Source organism: Emys orbicularis, chromosome 25, assembly GCF_028017835.1.
Source record: "Emys orbicularis isolate rEmyOrb1 chromosome 25, rEmyOrb1.hap1, whole genome shotgun sequence".
NCBI lineage: Eukaryota > Metazoa > Chordata > Testudines > Emydidae > Emys > Emys orbicularis.
In genome coordinates this window covers 4,575,428-4,599,849 of record NC_088707.1, presented here as the reverse complement: position 1 = coordinate 4,599,849, position 24,422 = coordinate 4,575,428, and the positions used below count along the sequence as shown (strand labels likewise).

General features: G+C 44.7%; 1 protein-coding gene across 1 annotated transcript; it reads right to left on the bottom strand.

The window, feature by feature from the left end:
* Positions 1-3,309: 3,309 nt before the first annotated feature.
* EPOP (elongin BC and polycomb repressive complex 2 associated protein) lies at positions 3,310-5,421 on the bottom strand. Its single transcript, XM_065422447.1, has one exon. It carries the CDS (start codon positions 5,419-5,421, stop codon positions 3,310-3,312), a length of 2,112 nt encoding a protein of 703 aa, XP_065278519.1.
* Between the last annotated feature and the right edge of the window lie 19,001 nt (positions 5,422-24,422).

The following is a 24,422-nucleotide window of genomic DNA, read 5'->3' as shown; positions in this document are numbered from 1 at the left end:
GTATAGCTTAACCCTTAAAGGACTCCAGTGGTGCAAACTGATTATTTGTTGTTCCAAAATACAAACACACTTCTCAACATCCCAATCGGTCCAGGCCTTTTGCGCTCGTGACGTTTATCCAGGAGGTTTTGCTTCTTTTCGATAAAGCACCATATACTCCTTTTATTATTATTATTATTATTATTATTATTATTTTATTATTAAATTTGTTATTTATTTGCGTGTTTATTTATTTTTAAACCACACGATATCAAATTACGGCTGGGTTTTCCTTTTCATTTTTTTTGTATTGCATTGCAACAAGCCTTTTTAAAAAAAAAAAAAAAAACCTTTTGGGAAAGAACATGGAGATTATTTCACGTTTCTGGCTGGGATCAATTTCTTTGCAACATGTAAACAAAGAGTCGGGGAAACCGTATTTCTTTAGCACAGAAGAGGGTGTCTCTGTTGCTTAAGTATACAAGGCGTGCGTGTTGTGGGGAAGAGAGGAAGTTTTGAGGTATATTATATTGTATTCACAGCCTCCATCACATTAGATAATGTATGTATGTGCGCATAGACAATAGTGCGTGTATGCAATCTGTGTGTTTCATATGTACACAGACACAAACACACACATATATACCCACACACTTTTTGAGGTGACTATATCCCTTAGAGAATATTCCTGAGTTATTTGTGTTACTGGTGTTTGTTGCTTTAGCAACATTGATAGCCAAAGTGTTTCTTTTCTGCTCAGTTTATCCAGGCTAAAAAAGACAAATTCTCTCTCCTTTTCACTTCACTGGCAGATTTGCATGTCCAAGGGCTTCAGGACCAGGCATATAATTAAAGAAAAACTAGCTAACACGTTCGGAATGGAGCCTGAGATTCCCAGCAGCCATGCACCCCTCTTGCAGACTTTTTGAATATTTCAAACTGATCTCTCTCTCTCTCTCTCTTTGTGTGTGCGTCTTTGTTGACATTATCCCAAGCTCTTGCATAAATAACAATGGTTTGTAATTAACACACGCCACAAATCTGTTTGCAAATTCCTCCCCCTTCCTCCCCCCCCCCCCCCCAAAAAAAAACCCCAAACAAACCCTGGAAAACACATTTTTAAAAATCTGCTTTGGATCTTGCAGCTACGAGTCCAGAAGCAAAATGTGCAGATTGGAGCGGGCGTTGGAGAACCGCATTCCCCTTAAGACATTAAAAGGAAAACAATATTATTTCTCTCGGTGTGTGCCTCTTTCCCTCTCTCCTGGGCTTTGCTTTTCAAATCCCCTATTCGGGCAGCCAGGACGACCAGCGCAGTGTATGTATGCGAAGAATAAAAGACTCCATTTTTGTACGCGTGTGTACATTGGAGACAAGGACTTAGTCTGCTAGAAAGAGGTTTAAAAGCAAACTGCAGAAGGGAGAGAGACTTCCAACAGAACAGGTATTTCTCTCACACAACAGACAGCAGATTTTTATAACCTTCCACAGTTATTGCACAGGCATAGGAGAAATCCCACCCATTTTGTTTAAACGGAGGAAAAAACCCAATCAATTAAAAATGCAAAACAAAGAAAAAACCCCCACAGAGGAATGTTTTTAGCATCAAAATAATTCAATATGCCTAAGAGAAAAAAATAAATTATTGAAGAGAAAATATTTTGGGCCTGTTATGGATAATTTTTTCCACCAAAGATGGAATGACATTAAAAATCTAAATCACCGGTGGCCAGGTTTGACTATTTGCTTTGATTATAATTCTATAATGATCCACAACTTTTCTTTCTTTCTTTCTTTCTTTCTTTCTTTCTTTCTTTCTTTCTTTCTTTCTTTCTTTCTTTCTATTGGAAGTAAAACCCCGTGTATAGGATGTCTGCTGGAGTCAATTATAACACTATAGAGGGGGGAATTAAAACATTCACACCAATGTGTTGAAATTGAGGGAATCGCATGGTCTCAGACTGTGTCAGATCCGCGGTTTGTTGAAAATATTTTATGCTGGAAAGGAGTGGGAGAAAAGCAAAAAAGCTCACACTCGCTTTGATTTGTCTAACATTTCCAAAACAGAACAGACTTAAGAGCCAGTTGAACTTTGATGTCCGAGAGGGGTGAAATCAAATCAGAAAGAGTCGAAAGGGCCAGTTCCAAAGACACTGGTTTGCAAGATTTCCTTTACAGAGAAGAGAAACTTTCTCTCAACATTCTTCTCCGCATTCCACTTTGGAACTTAATAGAGATCAAATTGTCCATCTGCACTTTATTCCTAATGCTCCTGGCTCCTATTTCTTGCGCCAATAAAGCTTTTACAGGCCTGCTACCTTTAGGCTATCCGACTTAGGGTATCCAGCAAACCACTCTTTTTTCCTTTTCATTTACATGCAGCAGTTTCCAATAACTTCCTCTGAAACCCGCCTGTTTTCTTTTTGCAGACAGAACTCCCTATTCTTTTTCGTGGGGGGGGGGGATTTTTTTCTCTTTGGTAGATAAAGTAGATTATTTAGTTTAAATAGCTGCTTGCAATTTTTCGTATGAGATTGATTAATGCAAAAGAGGGGGTATTTCTTCTATAGGATAGATCATTCTTTCTCTCTGCATGTGATTGTTATTATTTTAACCCAATGCATGTATCAAGGAAAGGAGAAATTAGATCCATTCTTTTCTTGCTTCGGCTTTTTTTTTTTTTTAAGAGAAAGCTTTGATGTGATCAGTTTAATGTGTGTTGGGCTGACAGCATTAAATTCTCCCACAAACGCAGAGGAAGTGGGAAGGGACAATATACAATTAACTTGGGGTGAATGGGAAGGGAGGGACATTTCTCGTTTCACTTGGAGAGGGGAGGGAGGGCAGGACCACTTGAACACTTCCCAGTCAATATGCACATTTTAGCCCATATCACCCTGGTTGGAATAAACCACCGAATGTAAAGGGGGTGAGGTATTCCTCAAGCTGACCTGGTTTGGGGGCGGGTGTTTTATTTTCTCACAGAACCCCCGAAAGGTGGACTCCCCCCCCAAAAAAAGAAATCGTGCAGAAACCAGAGTTGAAATCCCTTTCCTCCCCCTCTCCAAATGTCCAGCAGTAGATATATGTGGCCAAAGTTTCCTAACGTGATTTGGGGGGGTCCATTTGATTGGGGGAGTCAAACACCTTAAAGGGCGCTCGGGGGGGGTTAGAAGCTGGGGTGCTCAACCCTTCCTGAAAATCAAGGCGTCTCCAGTTGGGCACTTCAGATCCCTAGGGTCGTTGGGAATAATCCGGTTCCCATCTCCCTCGCCCCCTCCCTCAACTGTTGCATGTAAACCTGGCTGGCGAACATTCATCCGGCCTCGTTTAGAAACCCTCTAGGCCATAGCCCCGGAATTTGAGGCTGGGGGGCACAGGGAGGGCGCTGCCGCCCACCTGCCAGCTCCACAGCGGGTGCGTTTTGGAGAGCGCGCAGGAGTTCTTTACGCACAGGGAGGCGGCGGGGCGCAGATCCCCATCCTCCCCCACTACCAGCGAAGGGGTGCAGGGGAAGTTGCCCATGAGGCTGAAGGAATTCCTGCCTGGTGCTGGCCCGGCGCTGGCCAGGCGTTTGCAATGGGCCTTCCCCTTTGGGGCAGTTCTCCTCTGAGTCTTTTGTGGCCTCCCCTTTGCGGAGTTTTGTTGCCGTTCTGCCTCAGCGCCTCTGGCAAGGCGTCTGCGCTTGGAATTCCTTTCCGAGCCATTGCCTTTCAAAGCTTTGTTGGACAAGGGGCTCGGGCTCGGTGCGCCTTTGGAGACGGGGCATTGGAGCTCGGCCGCTTTGCACGGCTCCGTCCTCCCTCCGGGCCGCAAACTTTTCCCATCCGCGTTAAACCCCTTTGCATAACACCACAGCTTGGATTGCCTGATGAGCCTGTCGAAATGCTCCCTCCTGGGCTCCCCTAAGACCCTCTGGGGAGCCGGGCTGAGGCTCCCTGCGAATTCCTGAGCGGAGGGCGGAGGAGCTGAGCCCAGGGCTGGCTCTTGGGAAGCAGATCGCCCGGCTAAAGCAGCGAGCTGCCTCTCTGCTTGGTCACTGGGGCCTAACGAGGCTGCATTGTTCGAGGCATCTTTGTGCAAATCCTTCCCTTTGGCGCAGGGCTCTGTCTCCCCACAGCCTCCCGCCTTTTGTTGTGGGTCCCCCCCAGGGTAGCTGCAGCTCGGGGAGGGCTGGGAGGAGGGGGGCTCCTGCTTTGCGCACGCTAGCTCCGGCGGCGGCTGGGCCCCGGCTCCCAGAGCTGGAAGCGGCCTCAAACTTTCCAAAGTTGACGCTCGCAGAGTCCTGGCCCAGAGCTGCTGGGAGAGGAGCAGAAGGTTGGGATCGGGGCGCAGGGCTGCTTTGTGGGGCTCCGGGAGCCTCTCGTCCCCGCTGGGCTCTCTGGGGGGGTGGGGCAGCGGCTGGAACCTGGGCAGAGCCGCCTGCCTGTAGCGGGTACTCTGCACCGAGTCCCCGCTGCACAGCGAGCTGCTCTCCGACTCCGAGGAGCTGCCTTCCTCGCTGCTGCACGACGTGTCCCCCTCCTCTTCCTCCTCCTCCTCCGACGAGTCGCTGGAGGTGGCCGGGCTGGAGCCCCCGAAGTCCAGGCTGGAATCCGAGTCGCTGGAGTAGCCGGCCGAGGTGCCCTGCCTCTTGGAGCCCGGGAAGAGGCGGCCTTTCCTGGCCGCCCCTTGGCCCTTCTCCTCGGGGAAGAGCCCCTTGGAGCAGCAGGAGCCCCGCTTGGGCCGGCCGGGCTCCGGCTGGTGAGACGCCTGCCCGGCTCCGTGCGGCCCGCGGGCTGCCGAGTGGAGCAGCTGGAGGTCCCGGGGGTAGGCGCTCAACACGCCGGCGAAGAGCCCCCCGCGGCCCCCCAGGCCGTAGCCCTTCCTGCCCCGGGTGGCTTTGTCATAGTTTTGGAAGAGCCCGGCCGCGGGGGGATGGGGCGCGGGGGCCAGCTCGCTGCAGATCCCCGGCTCCTGGGTGCAGTAGGGGCCGGCTCCGCATGAGGAGCGCAGCGGCTGCCGGGGGCAGTCGAAGAGATCCGCGGGGCCCGGCAGCAGTAGCTGCTCTCTCCTCTTCCTCTTCCTCCTCCGGGGGCTGAGGCTCTTGCAGGAGGTGCAGAGCGCCTCCAGGTCTGCCTTGGAGATGAGCGAGCATTTCACCGCTCGCGTGGGCACGGAGTTGATGGCTTTGAGGGTCCGGAGCTCCCTGAGATCGCAGCGGCGGCTCTTGATCTTTAGGGTCTCCATCTTCTTGCTGATAGTGGTCCTGGGGATATCCTTAAACAGGTCGCTGAGGACCTGCGCCAAAGCAAACATCTGGGTGCCATTGATCTGTAAGTATCCCAGGTTTATCCCTTCGATTTCTTGGTAGCCAGTCTGGAATTCCCCTGGCCTGGCTTCCCCATTGTAACCCATGGTGGCTGGCACCATTCCGAAGGTCCCTTCGCAGGTCACGAACATGTTGCAAGGAGCATTTACTTGGTCTCTTCCCCAGGGGTCATTGGGAAGAAGGGCATCTGTGTTCCTGCTCCTTGATCACAAACTCCAACCCACACAAAAAAAGGGGAGAAGAGGTGTGTGTGTTGGGGGGAAGCTGCAACGCAGTGGATTTCCCTTTCAAACGCTCCCGTCAATGATTCGTGACATCTTCCAAATACCCAGTTCCTCCTCCTGCGCTGGGGCTAGGTTTCTCCCCTTCCCCCTCCCCAACCAAAAAAGGCAGAGAGGGAGAAAGAAAAATAAAGAAGCCAAACATCTTGCCGCCTCCAAGACTCCCCCCACCTTCCGCTTCAAAAATAACCTCTCTCCGAAAAGAAGCCCGCCAGCAGGTCCCCCTTTTGCTGGGCAATGCCAGTTAGACGCTAAGCAAACAAAGCTAAAGAGGTGGAGGTGGTGGAATAAAAATGGAATCTTGCGGGGGGGGGCACCACACAAATCCGTGTAGCTCCCACCTTTTGCTGGGCTTCTTTCTTAAAGACAAGCTCCCGGAGTACAGTATATGATAGGAAACACCCCACCAAATAATTTCTCAAATCTGGAAGCTGATTGGGTACTTTAGCCATGTGATGTCATAAAACCCCAACATTTCACCCCCCCCCCCCATGTAAAACACTCATAAAAAAAAACCCTTTCATTTAACAGCCACGCTGCTGCCAGGCAGACAAATATCAAGCGGTACATGAGCATGTTGCAGGATTAGATAGGGAGAGGCAGATTTGACTCTGTGCCTATATCTACATTTTATGCAGATGTTATATATGTATAATGTATTTGTATATGCACACAGCCCGGAAAAACAGATGTGCTTATTTCTATAATTATGCATGCTAACATTAAAAACACACACATATATTTATAGATGCACTATTTTAAAACATGTATGCTGCTTTTTCAAGGTAATTTTAATGCTGTCTTCCTTGTTAAGAAATCACCTTTTTAGCAGCTATAGGTGCATCTATGTGTAGTTTTATATTGTATTTATTTTAGCCTCTTTATACAGAATTATTTTACGAGATTTTACCTTTTTCTTTAAAATGCAATTTTCCTAGGTTTTCAGCCAAACCTATTTTTTAAAAATATGAAATGTTACTGCTTTGAGTTCAGAAGGATTGACTCTGTAACCATTCATCATTTAAACTGAAGTAGAATGCTTCTTAATTGCCAATTACTATATTTATTGTTCTGAATGATAGCCTTGATAATAATAATAATAATAGCAATAATAATAATTAATAATTAATAACAAGCGAAGACGCGTTTCTTTTTCTTTCTTTCTTTCTTTTTTTACTCACCCATCTTCTTTTCTTCTTTTCTCATCTTTTTCTTCCAAACTTCTGGATTTGATTTGATTTATTTACTTATGTTTAAAGAATTAATGATTCTGGAACGTGGCTTCACTTCACGGCAAACTTAAAATCCCAAGATTTCTTTGGCATGTGATGGCCTGGCTCCTGGTAACCCTGACCCATCCAGGCTTACCCAAAAGGAGAAAGAAAAAAACCTGAGCTCTATTGTCCCACCAGAACCCATTTCTTTCTAAACCTGAAAGCTGCTCGCGCTATTTGACTGACGCCATCGAGGTTGGTAAGGGAGTTTGAACTCTTTGTCACAGGCCACTTATTTTGGGGGCTTAGTTACCTCGGAAACTTTTGGGAGAAGGGAAGTCCCAGCTTTAAAGCCTCCTTTAAATGAAAGGTTGTGTTTATTCTTTCCCTGCTTTTTGTTCAATGTTCAGTATGAGTCATGTAATAATAATACAATAAATTATTAATATTATTTCTATATTAAGTTGTGAAGCTATATGTCTGATCGACCACAAATTGTCCTCATTTAAAAGCAACCCCCTCGGAGGAGGTGCCACATTCCTGAGTATCTGTGTTGGGGGGGAAAATGAAAATAAACCCAACATAGTTTTGAATTTGGGACTGATCTCGCCTGATTTAAATGTACTTTGCTGATCCGTTACTGACAACGGTATAAAACCCCACATCCTAACCGAAGACCTCCTATTTTTAAGCAGAAATCAATATGGGGAGGTTTGCCTTTAATAACATACACACATAACCGAACTAATGGCCCTGCTAAGAAAAGAAAACGTCACATTCTTCACGTCCCCTTGTGTTAAAACACCACATTTCAGCCCCGGTTTCTACATGCAGCGAGTTTCCTGTGCGTATAGATCCGCCATCCAACACAAACACCAAATTCTTCTTTGTTTGGGGCGGGGGGGAGATAGTTAAGATCGCAGAGGACAGAAAGGGACCAGTTAGTGCATACTGCAGCTTGTTGCTGCAAGTTGTTGTGTGTGTGGAGGCGGGAGAGAAGTGGGGAAAATCGGGGACGATCACAAAAAGAGTCGTTTGCATGAAACAGGTCAGTCAGACGGGAGTTTCCCTTCGCAAATAAGTAGGGAGATCTCTGGTATTTTTGTTTCAACGGAAATCTAGAGCCGTTCTACCCGTATGTTAAGCAGGGCTCTGTCCCAGACGGGCAGGAGGTGAGAGGGGTGTGTGGATGGGGAGCTGGTATATAATGCCCTTTCCAACTGGCTAATTCACAGTTTCATGGCCTTCGAGGGAGGGGTCCATCTATGAAAAGGCAAGTTCCAACACACAACAAACTTCCCCTGGCGGCAAAGGGGGGTTGAGATCTTCGCTCGAAAATCAGAAAAGAGCTCTGAGGGGCTGGCATGATAGGCCAGAGGCCATAAAACATAGAGATATTACATATAACAATAGATCTCTAGGGCGATATAAGGAGGCAGGTTTTGAGCATAATTATACCATATTTTAGCTGAAGATAAAGTTTTATATATATTGATATATAATGTGTGTTTATATGTATAGTAATTGACCCTTGGTAATACAGACTGACAACCATAAAGCATACACAGACAATATTTTAGAGGCTGATAAAATGTTATATATGTGTATGTACACACCAGCACACCGTGGTGTCTATATATATTGTATGTACACAGACAATCTGTGTACTCACATATTCTCTCTGTGTGAGAATGTATAAATGTATATACATACACACTATACTGTGTTTTGATGTGTACACAAACATACATTTTAACCTCCTCTAAACTATTTGACGTTTATATTTGAAGCCTAGCTGGTTGCATCGCCACAGATCAATTATTATACACATAATCCTGAGCCCATCCCTCCCCGCTAGGTCATTTTGAGCGCCGAATTACAAATTTATAGCCGGATTTGGCCATTATTAGGTGGATCAGGGCTTTTATATGTTATTGATGTTTAGGGTTAGGGTCACCCGAGCCCTTATTTATGTCGAAATGGGCGCCCACACAAAATGGATTGCTCGCTGGCTCTCTCTCGTCCTCGTGCAACAGTTATTTGGGTGGTGGGTCATTCCAACCAAGAAGATGAAATAATTGCAAGTGACTGTGCTTTGCAAGACCGGCAGAGAACTCCCCAGCACCTTCCTCCCTTGTGTCGATAGTTCTAAATTCCGGGCAAGGGAGGAAAGTGAGTGTGTGTGTGTGTGGGGGGGGGGGGGGATGAATTTTCCAATCTCTACCTCCTCTCACCCACTCCCTTGCACATGAATGGAAAGGACAATGGGCCAGGGTGATCTCAAGCGGTAATCTTGATTCATAAAGCAGAGCTGGGAGATAGTGTAGGTTTGCCTGTTTCCGCAGGAAGCAATAAATGTGACCAGGTTTTGGGGAGATTCACATTTGGAAGGGACACTAGAGACTGCTGGATTCGAGAGAGGCAAACCCACCACCTCCACCTCTCTGTCCCTGTTGAGAGAGAGGGGTTGGGGAAGAAGGAAATTTACAGCTGCAGTTGATTGACCAAATAAAGGAGAGATTTTTGCTTCGGTCTGGTGCCCTTTTTAGGATCCAGTTTGTGCTGATAAATTTTATACATGTGCCATCAAGCCGGTGCTAAAGAGGAGAGAGCGGATAAGCTGAAGGAAGGTTGAGGTTTAAATCATGCACAGATGTTGGTGACACGGAAGTGCAAAAAAAAGTATGCATGCGGAGGTGCTCTGTAAGCGTTGCATGATAAACACACAGACATGCATAGTTCTAACACACACATGCACACAGTTACAAACACACACATACAGAAACACAAACACACACACACGTCTCTACTTCCCTTCCCCCTCCCATTCAGTCCCAGCCACCAATTAATGAAGTGAACTTCAAGGCAGCTATTAAAATGGGTTTATAGACAGAACAACTCGTCCAAAAAAAAAAAAAAAAAAAAGAAAATCTCCGAAGGATTCCAATTATAGATGGAGTCCACCCAGCCGGAATCTGGACTCCGCTCTGTAATCTCTCCTCAGATATGTTAATGCTGTCATCCCTGTGCAGCACATTTTCAAAATAAAACAGGATCGCTTTAGTAGTGCAAAAGAAGATTATGGCGCTCCTAGCACCAAAGCCTAGGCGTGCAAAGGAATACACGGTTAAGGGTTGGGGCTGTAGGTGAGTGGGGGATACCGTCGATGCCAAGCTTGGCATCGACGGTAAATGTTGCTCCCCAAAAATGGTATCAGCATTGCAAACAGAGTTGTCAATGGTGTCAATGTTAAAAAGTTGCACTGGGATTTGCTTCTCGATCATCCCAGAAGAGGAGGGAATCTACTTTGTGGCAGGCTTAAACATCTTTTCTTGCTTAATTTTCAATCTGACCGGACACAATAGAATCAAAGTTATAGAAAAGCAAGACGTGTCTGATATGATCGTTTTTAAATCACAGATCAAAACTGGAATGTCTCTTGGTGTTGTTTACACTGGAACTCCCCCCTCCCCCTTCCCGCCTCCATTTAAACTGGATGTGGGCGAGAAAATAAAACAAGTTGTTTCTTTGTTTTGTTTTGTTTTGTTGTGTTGTGTTCGAACAGCTGAAAACTCAGTTGCAGATCTCTCAAGTTCAACACCCTTCGGAGTTAAACAAACCAACCAGCCGAGGAGATGTGTTTAAAAACAAAACAACAACAGCAACAAAACAGGTGCAAGCAAGAACACAGTTGGATGAGAGTGTATGTGCATGTATCACATACGGTGAACAATTTACAAAGAGAGCCAGTGCTTAATAAAAAGTTCAGGGACACAAGGGGGAAAAAAACAAAATCAAACTGTGGTTAAAAACTAAGGATGGAATCCCGGCTCCATTGAATTCAAATGGCAAAATTCCCATTGATTTCAGTGGGGGCAGGATTTCACCCTAAATGTGGAGATTTGTCTTCCTTTTTTCATCTGAAAATAATCTTGTAAAGCAGCTAAATCGTGTAGTGCCAAGACCAGTCCACGAAGAGCCTATAAAACAGGGAAAACGTGCCCTTATTCCTTTCCAGCAGAGATTTCCGAGGCTAGGTTTTCATACAACGGTTCCCATGTAGGTACCTACATGAAGTGGGTGTATTCTCAAAAAGTACTCAGCACCCAGTAGTTTCGTATAGAACCCAGGCCTACAGCAGGGGACCATCCCAGGAGACAGGAAAATAACCCTCTGTTTAAATATGAAGGTCCAGGAAAATATTGCAACTGTGATTTTTGATTTAAGATTTTTTTTAAGATGTGTGAATTAATCTACAGCATTAATGCAGGTAACCCTAAATGCTAAACACTGTCGGAGAATATAAAGCAGGATTTAAGATACTTAATAGTCGGATCTGGGGCAATTATTACTGACGGGTACTTAAGCTGTCTTGGATGAAAATGTTTCTACAAATCACCTCATATCCTGGCTATTTTTAAAAAAGTTTCTGTTACATTTTACAAATTGAAGAAATTGTGAGTTAAGAGAAACCATTCAAACCCTCAAATCCATGCCAATTCTGTGGGTTGCTTGGGTGAAGCTATAGAACTTTTCAGAATGCTATCTGGTGGGTTTGAAAGGTTTCCCTAAATGAAAGTGTCACACACACTTGAACTGCATGTAACTTTTTAAATACCTTCCCTTTCGCAGGCTTTCACCTTTATGCTACCAGCTGCACATACACTCTGTTAAAATGCTGTCAAGTCTTATTCAGCAGTAAAGATACCCTTTATGTTACACCAAAATATAATTATTCCCAGGCTCTGTCTATTTTACTCAGAAAGTTTCTTCCCGGCGGACAGTTTGTAGTCCATTTAACAATTTAATCAGGACAAGCTGCAAAATACCCATCTTCCTTGTTTTGAACCTTTAAGCGCATTAAGTCAGCATTTAATAAGAGTGCAATAAATCCCATTAATCGAACCAAGCTTCTAAAGTTAAGTATTTCTGATTATTTCCAGAGCAGTAATCGTTGTGTGTTTGTGTGTCAAGGTGCTTGTGTAATTACATTTGTGTTGTGATACTCATGACCAATACTGAAATAACTTTTTTTCTTGGAGAGGAGGTGGGCAAGGTAATATCTTTTACTGGAGCTCTGTGGAGCTAGCTGGAAAACGTGTCTCTTTCACCAACAGAAGTTGGTCCAATAAAAGATACCACCTCAGCCACCTCATCTCTCTCATATCCTGGATCTATGGGGGGTGGATGGGGAGCTACCACAACATTTTTGTCTTAGGTATTAATATGTAGACAACACTCCCTCTCCTCCACCACCTTCTCTTCTTCTTCTTCTTCTTCTTCTTGGCGAATCATAAAGATGCAAAGTCTGCTTGGGTTTTTGTTGTTTGTGTATATCCGCGGAAAAGGATAATTACTTTGTAAAATCGCTCTCTTCACATGCTCAGAATTGCTTCACAACTTTGTGGAGGTCACATTATTTATTATTATCTATCCCCTAATCCTTGCTTGGAGAACAGTGTTTCAAGACAAGGGGGGAAATATAAAGATTGGGTAATAGAATCAAAACTGCTGGATTGAAAGGAGGGAAAAGGCCTAACCAGAGAAACAGATTGCCTCAGACCAAATGGTGCCATTCTAAACACATTAAAAACCTTGCTTGGAGTAAAAACCAAGACCTTAGACATAAACAGCTACAAATAATAGAACCATAGCTGTGTTTCGCTAACCAGGTCCTCTTCTTGTTTAGATTTGATATGTTCAAACCTATTAGTGAAGGAGTTAATCAATACAGTTCATGGTTTAGAATATGCAATTATATTCTTACCAGAAATATATCTTTTGAGTTTAATTTGTCTTCATAGTTCATTGGCATGTTTTAGTGATTTGAGGGAGAGGGAAGCTCTGTGAATTAAAAAATGCATCATCCATGGAAGTAAATTAAAACAACCCAGTCTGCCTTTTAATACCTTCTGCTTTATCTCATTTTTAATAGATATCCATTCACCATATTTTTTAAAAGAAACCCCATTTCCTAGAGAACAGCTGAAGGGAATTATACAGTAATAAACACTAGCACTTTTAAAAAAAAGTTTGTTTGTTTTCCTAACCAGATCAAACCTAATGGTGTCAACAAAGATCCTTCTTCCGGAAAGAAAACCTCTGTTTGTTTTTTAGAAACATGGTGGAAATGTTTGTTAATTTCTGCTCGTTTGAAGCAAGGAATGAGAATTTCGAAGGGGGAACTTTCAATTTTCCCTTCATTTTTAACTCCTGTTTTTCCCCCAATGCCTTTGAACATTATTCTTGATGCCAATGGAAAGAACGGTATTTTTTCAAAGAATAGCAAACCTCTAAAATAGAGAGACAAGAAAAATGAGTTTGTAGATTCCCAAGAAGATTTCATGCATCAATCTTCAAGCCAGAAGAGAATTTGCATCGTTTTTCTATCTGCCTTTGAGGTTTTCCATATTACACTGTGATTTAATTGTTTCTCTTCCTGTTTTTTTTTTTAATTCATGCCTCTGCACCTTTTAGACAGAAACATTCATTTTATAAAAAAAAAAGTTTGCAGGTTATTAAATGATAAAAACAGACCTTTCTCTCTCTAACAAACTTCATCTGGAGAAATCCTAGTTTGTGTTTCTTCAATCTGGTCCACAAAGATTAGAAGGAAAAAATCTCATAAAAGTCTCCAATTTCCTTTCAATCATTGACTTGATTCTAGTATTTTATTTTGCTTATTAATTTATGATTAAAAGAATGTTGGACTGCTACATTTTTGCTCCTAGTACAAGATTATACTATAAACTATTGCTTGCAATTAAAATTGTACTACAAAATCAAAACAAAATATATGTAAAATTAAAAGGGCATGCTAAGGCATAAAGCACATATTTAATTATTTTTAATAAATACATATTTTTGCAAAGGAAAGATTGTCCATATTGCCTTCTCCCCTTGAAGAATATTTTCTCTATATATAATTCCTTTCTTGTGTAAATCACACTGAAAAATCATCTCTCCAATTATTTCCCCCTAATCTTTTTTTAATCTATTCTTTTGGGTGAAATTCTATTATAGCAGCAAAAATAGGCGGTTGGGAAGCATTTTAAAAACTGTGCTGGAGATAACATTCTGTGCAAAGTTTAATGTTGTCAAACTTCGAAAAGGAAAGTTTTTTTTTTTTTTTTACCTTTTACAAAGTATTTCTCATGCCTGTTATTGATTGACAAGGTTATTATTATTATGAATGGATTCTCCCATTTCCCAGTCCTCTTCAAGGCCTGATGTGGATTGAGAGCCTGACCAGTTGCTTATTGACCCATGATGGCTATACAATGACCCTGCTGCCCCCAGAGTGACCCTTTGACCTCAGGGGAACCCAGCTCAACAGAACAGGGCTCAGATATGCAAAGAAGGGGCTTTATGGAGTTTGGGGAAGGGAGGGGGTGGAAATTGCAAGTGGGCGAGGGTTTCATTAGCAAAAATGTGTTTATTGTAAATAAAAAGGCAAAGGGATGTTTAAAGGAACATGGCCCAAAGAACCACAGCTATCTGCTGCAGGGGAAATGCGGCAGACAGGGTGTCTTCTTTAAAGAATGTTTATCAACACGTGCCGAACTGGCTACAAATTAAAAAATAGTGAGACTGTTCTGGATGCCTGATTGTTATTCCATGGCTATTGATCGATTTTAAGAAGTCATTGAGTTTGTTCAAATGATAAACCCCAACCGCCTCTCAGGAGGGAAATAAGGAGAGAAAACAGAAAACACCCAGCCCCCCTTAATGTAAGAGATTTGATAAAATTATAAATTATTTTATCAGCTAAATGTGTCTGGGTCTTTTCTATTTCTCTCACTGTTTCCCTCCTGAGGAAAGGTTGGGGTTTATAACTTGAACAAACTCAATCACACACACACACACACACACACACACACACACACACACACACTCCCACTTTTATAGGAAATGAGGCTATATCCCTTTCATTGCTGCTGATATATCTAGTGAGATATATCAGCAGTGAGAGGGATATAGCCTCATTTCCTATAAAAGTGGGATAATTACATTTTGTGGAAAATAAGGCTTTATTAATTATTATTGTTATTAAGGGAATGATTTATGGGTAAAATAAAATGTAAGGGTGAATATAATATAATATAATATAATATAATATAATATAATATAATATAATATAAATCTTTGTGTGTATATGTATATATATGCATATATATCTGAAACTGAAACTGTCCTTCACCGAATTCTTGGAACAGAATAACTCAATCTTTTCAGAAAGCAGGAGGCTCTGCCTTCCGCTCCCACTTCCCCCCATTTCATGGAGATGCGGTTGTTTAAATATTTTTCCCCTTCCCAAAACAAATGTGGGAGGATGAGAGCTCATTTTTTATCCTAATGGATAGATCACCGAAGACACCCCTTTGAAGAAAAAGGCTGTCAACAGTGGGAAATACTCGGAGCATCTGGGTTAGATAGGTATAAACCAAAGAGCAACCTGCATTCTTTGGAAGGCTAGTTGCTGTCAGAATAGAAAAGACCGAGATAGTGTTTGATTTCGTCATAAACACCACACCAGCAAATTGTCCTGATTCTCCTCCAAAACATCTGTAGTGTCAAGTTTTCTAGTCCTTGGGAGCAGCAAAGAATCTCTTGCAATAGGGCAAAATCCTTCAGACTTTCAATGAGTTCATTAGGAGTTCAGGATTTGTTCATCATTTTTGTTTCCTGCTTCAGGAAAGAAATTGTTGTAATGTAGATGTGTGTATACCCACACTACATACTGGATCCAGATGGATAAGGAACAGATCTGGAAGGTGGAGACACAGCCAAAATCTTGGATCTAGAGGTATATAGGTACAGATGTGGGCACACACATATACACAAGAAATCCTGTCTCTAGGTGTATAATGCACAGAGGTGTGTGTGTGTGTGTGTACAGACATGGATATAGATGTTTAAGTTCAGATATTTATATATGTATATATACGTACAGGGGAAAGGGATGGAAGATAAAACATGGCCCCCGCCAGGACTCCAGCCCGCAGACTTAAAAAAACAACAACAACGTTATCCCAAATGTCCTCCCTAAATGTGTCTCTCTCCACAGCTTGAGGAAATCTGCCGGATGGGGGCTGTTATACCTGTTATTGGTCTGGGGCTAAAACTGGGGCATCAGGTCATAAAAAGTTATTGGAAGTCTTGTTCTAAATTACTTCCCCCCAAATCACTCCAGTCTATTGTACTTCTGCGTGTTTGTCATTATTAATTATTATTATTATTATTATTATTATTATTATTATTATTATTTCACACAAAAACTCCCTCACAGCTGCCAAGTGGCTCTCGGTTTAGCAGGTCCTGGAATTGAAAGGAAAATGAAAGCATCGCTCTAGGGAGCCAAGAAAAGGGGGGAGGGGCAGTTTTCATTTCACTCCAAAATGTGATTTAAACGTTCGCTCCGTTTTCAAAGAATCGCTAAGATAGAATCGATCTCGTTGGGGGTGGGGGAAGAGGTAAGGGTGGCACACACACACACACACACACACACACCGGAGCAAACGGCGGGTCACAATGGAAGCTCAGAGAGGTCCCATAGTTGCTTCCAGGCGATATCCGACCCAGCGGTCGCTAACCGCAGTCTTTGATCCCCAGCCTCCAGGACAATAATGACCGCCCCCCTCCCCCCGGTCTGAATAATAAGCCCAGAAAGGGAAGGGGATCGGAGGCAGCCACGGGAATATTGCCAAGAGAGAGTGACACTGGCGAGACAGAGACAGAGGATGACCAGAGGCACCTCGGCACGAAAGAGGCCGCTCTGGGTGCTGTGGCTATGAACACGTGCGGGGGGAAGCGGGGCGAGGGGGTGTCTGTGCCCCGCTGACTATCCGCTGGGTGCTGGAATAAGGTGAATCCGCAAAACGGCGGAAGGGCGGCGGTGCATTGGGTCAGTCAGCCCCGCCCCATCACAACCGCGCCTCCCCCGCCCCTCTATTCCAGCATCCCCATCCCAACGCCGCCCCCCCCCCCAGGCCAGCACCTCCTATTTAAACCCTCCTGTCCCATCCCCCTCAGTTCAACCCCCGCCCCTTATGCCCAGTGGTGCTGCTGTACAATTTGTATAGTGTGTGTGTGTGTGGGGGTGAAAGATACTGAACCAAACTGTAAACCCTGTATAGGCTGGAAACCCCTTCAAGCCCCTCGCCTCCCTGTCCCCAGACGGGTGCTTTTCTGGTTGCCTTTGTCCCAGCTGGGTGTTTTGAACCACCCCATTCCTTGCCTCCCCCCCCCCCCCCCTCCATTTCTCCTGATCAGCAGAAGCTGGAATTTCTCGCAGCCTCCTCGTCCGAGCCGGTTAGCAGGAGCTCTGTCCTTTCGGATCGCAGCAGCGTTCAGATATCAGAGGGCCCGGCGCGGCATCCCAGGGATGCCTGCTACCCCGGGGGTAGGACCTCTTTTCTGGCTGAGTCCCAGAAAGGACTGGGGGGGGGGGTCATCCGCCGGTGGCATCAAAAGCCCGGCACATTCCGGGGGAGTCTCACTCCGCGGCTGCCGCCTGTCTTTGTTTATAATGAAACCCAAACCTCCAACCTCGCTTTTATGTCAAACATAGACACACTTCCAGGGGCAGAGAGACTTCTTTTTAATGTTAACCCCCTTTTCCATTGCAAAGGAGAGAGATGTGGGGGGGGGGAGCAGCTCTGAGAGAGAGAGCGAGAGAGACGAGTAAAGGATGGGGAGGGAGCAGAATAAAGGATAGATAGATAGATAGATAGATAGATAGATAGATAGATAGATAGATAGATAGATAGATATTGGGGTGTGTATGGGGATAGATAGATAGATAGATAGATAGATAGATAGATAGATAGATAGATAGATAGATATTGGAGTGTGTATGGGGATAGATAGATAGATAGATAGATAGATAGATAGATAGATAGATAGATAGATAGATAGATAGATAGATAGATATTGGGGTGTGTATGGGGATAGATAGATAGATAGATAGATAGATAGATAGATAGATAGATAGATAGATAGATAGATATTGGGGTGTGTATGGGGATAGATAGATAGATAGATAGATAGATAGATAGATAGATAGATAGATAGATAGATAGAGGGGGTATATAGGGATAGATGGATAGATGGATGGCTGCAAAGGCGAGGGGGCAGTGGAAAGGACATATAGTTAGATAGATGCTGTAGATGTAAAAGAGAGAGCAGGGTACAGGATGGACACAGATAACGGATTAAAGAAAATCTCATTTCCCGCATACTGAGCACTCAGTCTCCTTGCAGACCAGCCACATCTGTAATTTAGATTTCTGGAAGAGTTCATATCACGTAATAAACTGCTCGCCCACCCCCCACCCCTCCACGCCCACCTAAGCTGCGGGTCCCCCCCCCGCACTGCCCGCATAGGACACATGATCCATGCCAGGGACACCCCCCCCCAATCCCCCTGACGCGCCGGGAGAGGGGAGAGCGGCGGATCACTTGGGCTGAGTCCCACGAGCGTTTCCTGGGGCGCAGGCACCAAGTGCCCACGGGAAAAGCGCACTCTGGGGTCCCTGGGGTGGACGGGGAAAGACCCCAGAGGGTTCAAAGTACAGGGGCCACCCAAAACGGGCCCCTGCAGAGGCTGCTTAGGTCCTGGGGTCGATTTAAGAGCGTCGAGGGGAAGCCCAGCTGTGCCGTGCTCTGGAGGATCATTCTGGCTCTCATCCGGACTCTACACATCTTCAGCATCCCTCAAGCACTCCGCCTCCGGGGGCTGCCCGGCTCCCGCCCCTCCAACCCGGGCGGGAGCGCCTGCGTCTTGCTCGGGGAGAGTTGGGGGTTCCCGACTAGCTCATCTCCAGCGGAATAACGTCGCGGCTACACGTGTCATGCACCTAACTCCCCCCTTACCCCCGGCCGTCCCACTTCTCGGATCGGCTGTAGGGTCCCAGTCGCATTCCGCACAGACCAACAGGCGCTCGGAGCCATTCAACATCCTGTCCCCCCCTCGCCCCCCGCCCCCCGCCACCTGCATTTCACCCTGGGCTGCCAGCCCAGAGATCGCGGCCCGTTGGTGAGCCGTGAATTGCTGAGTGAGCACTTTACTTCCCCCACCCACCCGCCCCTCTGATAACCCACAGCCACAAGCCCCAAGTGGGATGGAGAAGAAATGTGAGATGTTGGCGCCCCCTGCAGGTATCACACCTGGGCGCCTCACAGGAGACGGGGAGCATTTCAATCAGAAAGGGATTTTCTCAGGGTTGCCCAGCAGAGGTCCTCTTCCCCCACGAAACACACATACAAGAGCTTTTTATTCACGCAGGGGGCTTTCAGTGAGTAATGGCACAGAAGGCAGCAATCTCCCCTGGATGCTGCCCTGCTGATGATACCTGGTTGGAGAATCCCAGTTATCTCTCTCCCCACTCCCCCGTGCACACCCTTCCACCCATCTGCAAAGTATCTATCTACCCATCCACCCCCGGGGCACACCATCTATCCATCCCTATGGCTATGCACATCCATTTATCTACAAGTCTGTCTGTCTATGAATCTGTCTACCCGTCCTTTAGAGACGAGCCTGAAAAGCAGTATTCAGATCCAGATCTGAATTTAAAATACAAGGGGATTACAAGTCAGAGAACATTTTAGAGGGAAGACCATATGGCCCCAAAATCCTGATCCAAAGCAGCGAGTCACTTGTCTACATGGGAACGTTACACCAATATGAGCCAGGGTGTGAATTTAGACAGGTATAAGTATACCAGTCTAACTCCACATGTAGACACTCTTATTCTGGTATCAAAGGGCCTTTTATCAGTTACATTATGTCACTTTGGAGGAAGTTTAAACTAAAATGAAAAAAGACACTCATTCCAGAGTACACTGGGAGCTATACCAATATATCCATTTAACTATACTGGGATAGTATTTATTATTATTTGTTTCAGAGTAGCAGCCGTGTTAGTCTGTATCCGCAAAAAGAACAGGAGTACTTGTGGCACCTTAGAGACTAACAAATTTATTTGAGCATAAGCTTTTGTACAAATACTTATTTGTATTACTGTAGCACCTAAGAGTCCTAGTCACGGGCCAGGACCTCCCAGTGCTAGGTGCAGTACAAAGACAGAACAAAAAGATAGGTCCCCCCCCCCCCAAAAAAGGATTTCAAATCTAAGTATAAGGTAAGTGGCAACAGACAGGTACAGATAGACAGACTGGGGAGTATAAGGAAAAACAGAGACACTGTTAAATCAGCTTGACAGTGTTGTCTCAGCACACTAGGGGCCTAACCGCTGTCAATTTTTGACAGGTATAAGTGGTAAAACCTCACCATGTAGACAAACCCTTATTTCTCAAACCTTGCCCAACGTTTGAGACAAATTTCTGGAATCGGGAATTCTGGTTCTGATCCAATGGCACCCCAAGCTTCTTTAGAACACTATAATTATTAAATACAGATTAAATGACTAAATAATAATTATAGAAGAGTAAAAATAATTCCAATGATAAAACATCAAATGAAATGTTGCCTTGTGTCAAAAGCACTTCTGATATACAATTTTTAGAGCCTGCTTTATAGGAGGCTAATTCCATGGTGCTGCTTAAGTCATTCAGGGTCACAGGTGCAGTCACAGATATTATCTCTGAAGCTCCCTGCAAGACTAAGGCATTGATAGCCCCATCCCCTGAGACATAAGAGAGCATGAAGCTGGAAGGCCAGAAAAGTAGCTAAAAACAGACTAGTGAGGGGCTTAAAAATTAAACTCACTCAGTGCTCAGGCAGGCAGGAAGGAAATAAGCACATCCTTTCTGCCCATTCCTGAAGAGGAATTGAAAGAGAAACAAGCATTGGAGGTGTCCGCAGGGCAGGTTTTAGGCTTGTGTCAAGGGGGTGGCATAATCAGCATGTTCCCACTCTCAATCCGTGCACAGAACCTTCGGAGCAATGCTTGATACAGAATATGCTCGCCATCCTGAACTGGGTTCAAAAGACCCTTTTATGGGTATCATGTTGTTCTGCAGTAGTTGAAATTCATAAGGCAAAGTGGTCAGGTAATTTGTTTCTGTCCTGCATGGGGACTGGTGAGCTGTGAAAGTGGGAATGACACATAAACATGGGCCCCAAACCACAACCCTAGCTCAAAACACCCCTGAATTTTGGGGAGTTAATGGGAGTACTAGAGGCACAAGGACGGCATGGCTGGTCACCTGAAAGGGGGATGGAAAATATTCTTTTAACAAACCGCAGTAGACAGTGTATCTAGTGATTAGTGCAGGGCACTGGAAGTGAAGACTTCTAGGACCTGTTGCAACTATAACCTATAAGCAGCTCCTAATGATTTCAATTTCTTGAAATAAAAGAAAACAGGAGCCCATGGGGTGGAGAGAAAAAGATCCTACCTCAGTCTATCATTCTGGACTGACAGGGACTGGAAGCGATGCAGGCTCAGTCTCAGTGTCCTTTCCCAGTGACATACTATATGGTCTTTTGTAGCTTCCCGTGGGGATCAACGAGCGTCTCATGACTCTTCGGCTCAAGCTTAGCAACAACCTCTATGCCACGGTCATCAGCGTATCCGCCCCAACACTCAATGATGAGGAAGACAATCAGGAGCAGTTTTATAGAACTTGATGGAGTCCTCACAGCCACAACTAAGGCAGACAAACTCATCCTCCTGGGAGATTTCAATGCCAGAGTTGGATGGAGAGGCACAATAGGCTAAGAAGGGGTGGGAAATGTAAACCACAATGGTATTCTCCTCCTCAGCAAATGTGTGGAGCATGACCTGCTCATCACAAATACCATCTTTAGGCAGAGTAAAAATTTAAGATCACCTGGAAACATCCTCGGTCCAAACACCGGCACCCTCCTCAAGGACAATGCAGCCATTAAACAACGCTGGAAGGAACTCTTTGAGAGCCTACTAAACCGCGAATCCACGGTCTCTGAAGACGCCATCAAGTTTATTCCACAACGCTCAGCAATGGAACACCTTGCTGATCCCCCATCTTCTGAGGAAGTCCAGCATGCCATCACTTAGACAAAAGATCACAAGGCTCCAGGCCCAGACGGCATCCCAGCTGAGGTTTTTAAAGCTGGTGGAACAACACTCCAGCACAAACTTTGCCAACTCCTCGACAAAACCTGGACCTGTGAAGAAATTCCACCTGACTTTAAGAACGCCAACATTGTTACAATGTTCAAGAAAGGGGACAAGTACATCTTAAAAAGGGAGGGGTCAACCCAACAAACTGGGAGGACTTGGCACGGAACAGAACACTGTGGCGCTACACCAGACACCAAGCCACAGCTTACTTGGTGCTCATGAGACAGAGAAGCGACAAAGGGGGAAAGAAAGGGCACAACACTCCAACCAACAACTATGTCTCCTCCAAGATTACACCTGTCATTTCTGTGGGAAATCTGCAGGGCAAGAATTGGGCTCCTCAGCCACTTAAAAACTCACCAATGAACCCCCTTGGCAGACATCATCTTAGCACTGAGGGATAGCCGAAGAGAGTAAGACTATATGGTCTATGGACCACCGGTGGTTCGTGCTGTCCAACCACATAATGAGGTTTTCCCCTCCTTGCTTCCAGCTGCTACATTGCACTAGTCAGCTGAAAATAGAGGAGCACTTTCCTCACATCACATTACACAATCCATTGTTGCTGCTGGCATGTTCAGTGATCACGAATGGGCTGGGAGGAGACAAGCTGTCCATTTAGACGTGGTCCACATGCTATGAAAATGTCAGACAGCCCCAGCATTAATATACCTTAAATGGTATGAAAGTGCAAAGGTTTGCCAGGTGCAAAGCTCAGGAATATAGGAACAAATGTGGAGCATACACTTGTAGGCCCACATCTTGATCCCTGACATGAATGGCCGTTTTGATGTCAATGAAATGAGGAGATGGCCTTTAATAGGCTCTGAGTCTCTGTAGCCCTGAACCTTGTGAAGTCATTTTCACCAGTGCAATGTGAGTGGGAAGAGGATGCAAAACACTACCCAGATCAGAACGGCAGCATATGCACCCCTTTTGCACTGATGTAGATGAATTTACAGGGTCTACAACAATGGGGAATCAGGCCAACTGGGTCTGATTCTCCTCTCACTTACCCCAGTTTTACACTGTTGTGACTCCGCTGACTTCAGTGGAGTGACTCCTGATTTACAGAGGTGTAACTGGGAGCAAAATCAGACACAGAGACACCTCCCACAGAAACAACCACAAACGTTAATGCTATTTTCAGTCAGGCATGAGCAAGAAGTACTGAAAGGCTCCTGCATCCTGAGGTGCACACAAAAAGAGCCCTGGTTTCAATAATAATTACGAGCTTGCCCCTATTGCTATTGAAATCGACTGCAAAATTCCTTAGGATAAGACCCCAGGAATGTGGCATATCATGGGCCCAGACTGTCAGACGGAGCGTTTGCACCAGGTCTGTGGCTGATCAAATGTTCTCAGTTTGGTGACTTTTTTTGTCTTTTTGTGTGGTAGTTTGCTAATATTTGCCATCCCCAAAGCCACCTTGAACTTCTCCTTTACTAACTAGAATGTTCTTTCGATTAATCCATGTGAATGTGTTCAAATCAGGAATTACATTAGATCCTAGTGTTATCCTCAGCCCCCTATGGACTGGTCTACACACAAAAAATGTACCACTTATATACCACTGTATAGTTTATTCCTGTACAGAAAGGGGAATAAACTATACTAGTATAACTGCATCCACATTAGAGGCTGTACTAGTAAAACTGTGTCAGTTAAACAATCACACCCCTAAACTGACACATCTACAGTGATATAACAACTGTGCATTTAACAGGCCTAATTTTCAATTCCCAATCATCTAAGTAGTTTTCCAGACCCAGAGTTAAATAGCGAAAAACACGCTTTGGGCTTGGCTGTATTAGAAAACTTGTGCCAGTCTAAGTAAATGGATTTAGTCACACACCAGTGCAAACCTCTAATGTAGACATACTTGGGAAGAATACTTCAGACTCTAAGGAAGGTCCAGCCAGCCCTGCTCCTTGAAAGGGAAAATCAGTAGGTGTTTGTCTGATTACAGGGTAAACATTCAAAGACAAAAAGAAAGTGCATTGTCAGGAAGTTGTAATCCTGACTAACGCAACAGGAAACCATGCTCCATGCCAAAGTTGTTAATCAACTTCTGGAACTCATTCCCTCAGGAAATCAACTGATCCAGATCTATGGAGATATTGGAAAAGAATCAGATCTTTATGACAGAACACTGTGGTTCTATAGTTAGAGTTGAGTTTTTCACAGAAAGCAGGGACTCAACCTCTTTGTTATGTATGAAAAATACACAGCATCCTCCCCCAAAATTGCAGAATTTTCTTCGGTAGGCAGCGCTGCCTCCTGGATACAGCATTGAACTGGATCTCAGGAGACCTGGGTTCCAGTCCCAGCTCAGCCACTGGCCTGCTTGGTGATAATAGACAAATTGATTCCCCTCTCTGTGCCTCAGTTTCCTCATCTGTAAAATGGGGATGATACTCACATCTCTTGTAAAGCGCTTTGAGATCTACTGATGAAAAATGCTACATAAGAACTAGGTGTTCTTGTTGTTAATTATTAATTATTATTATAGTACAGAATGCAATTCCTGAGAATTTACAAGTAAACATGTTAATTAGTTTAGGAG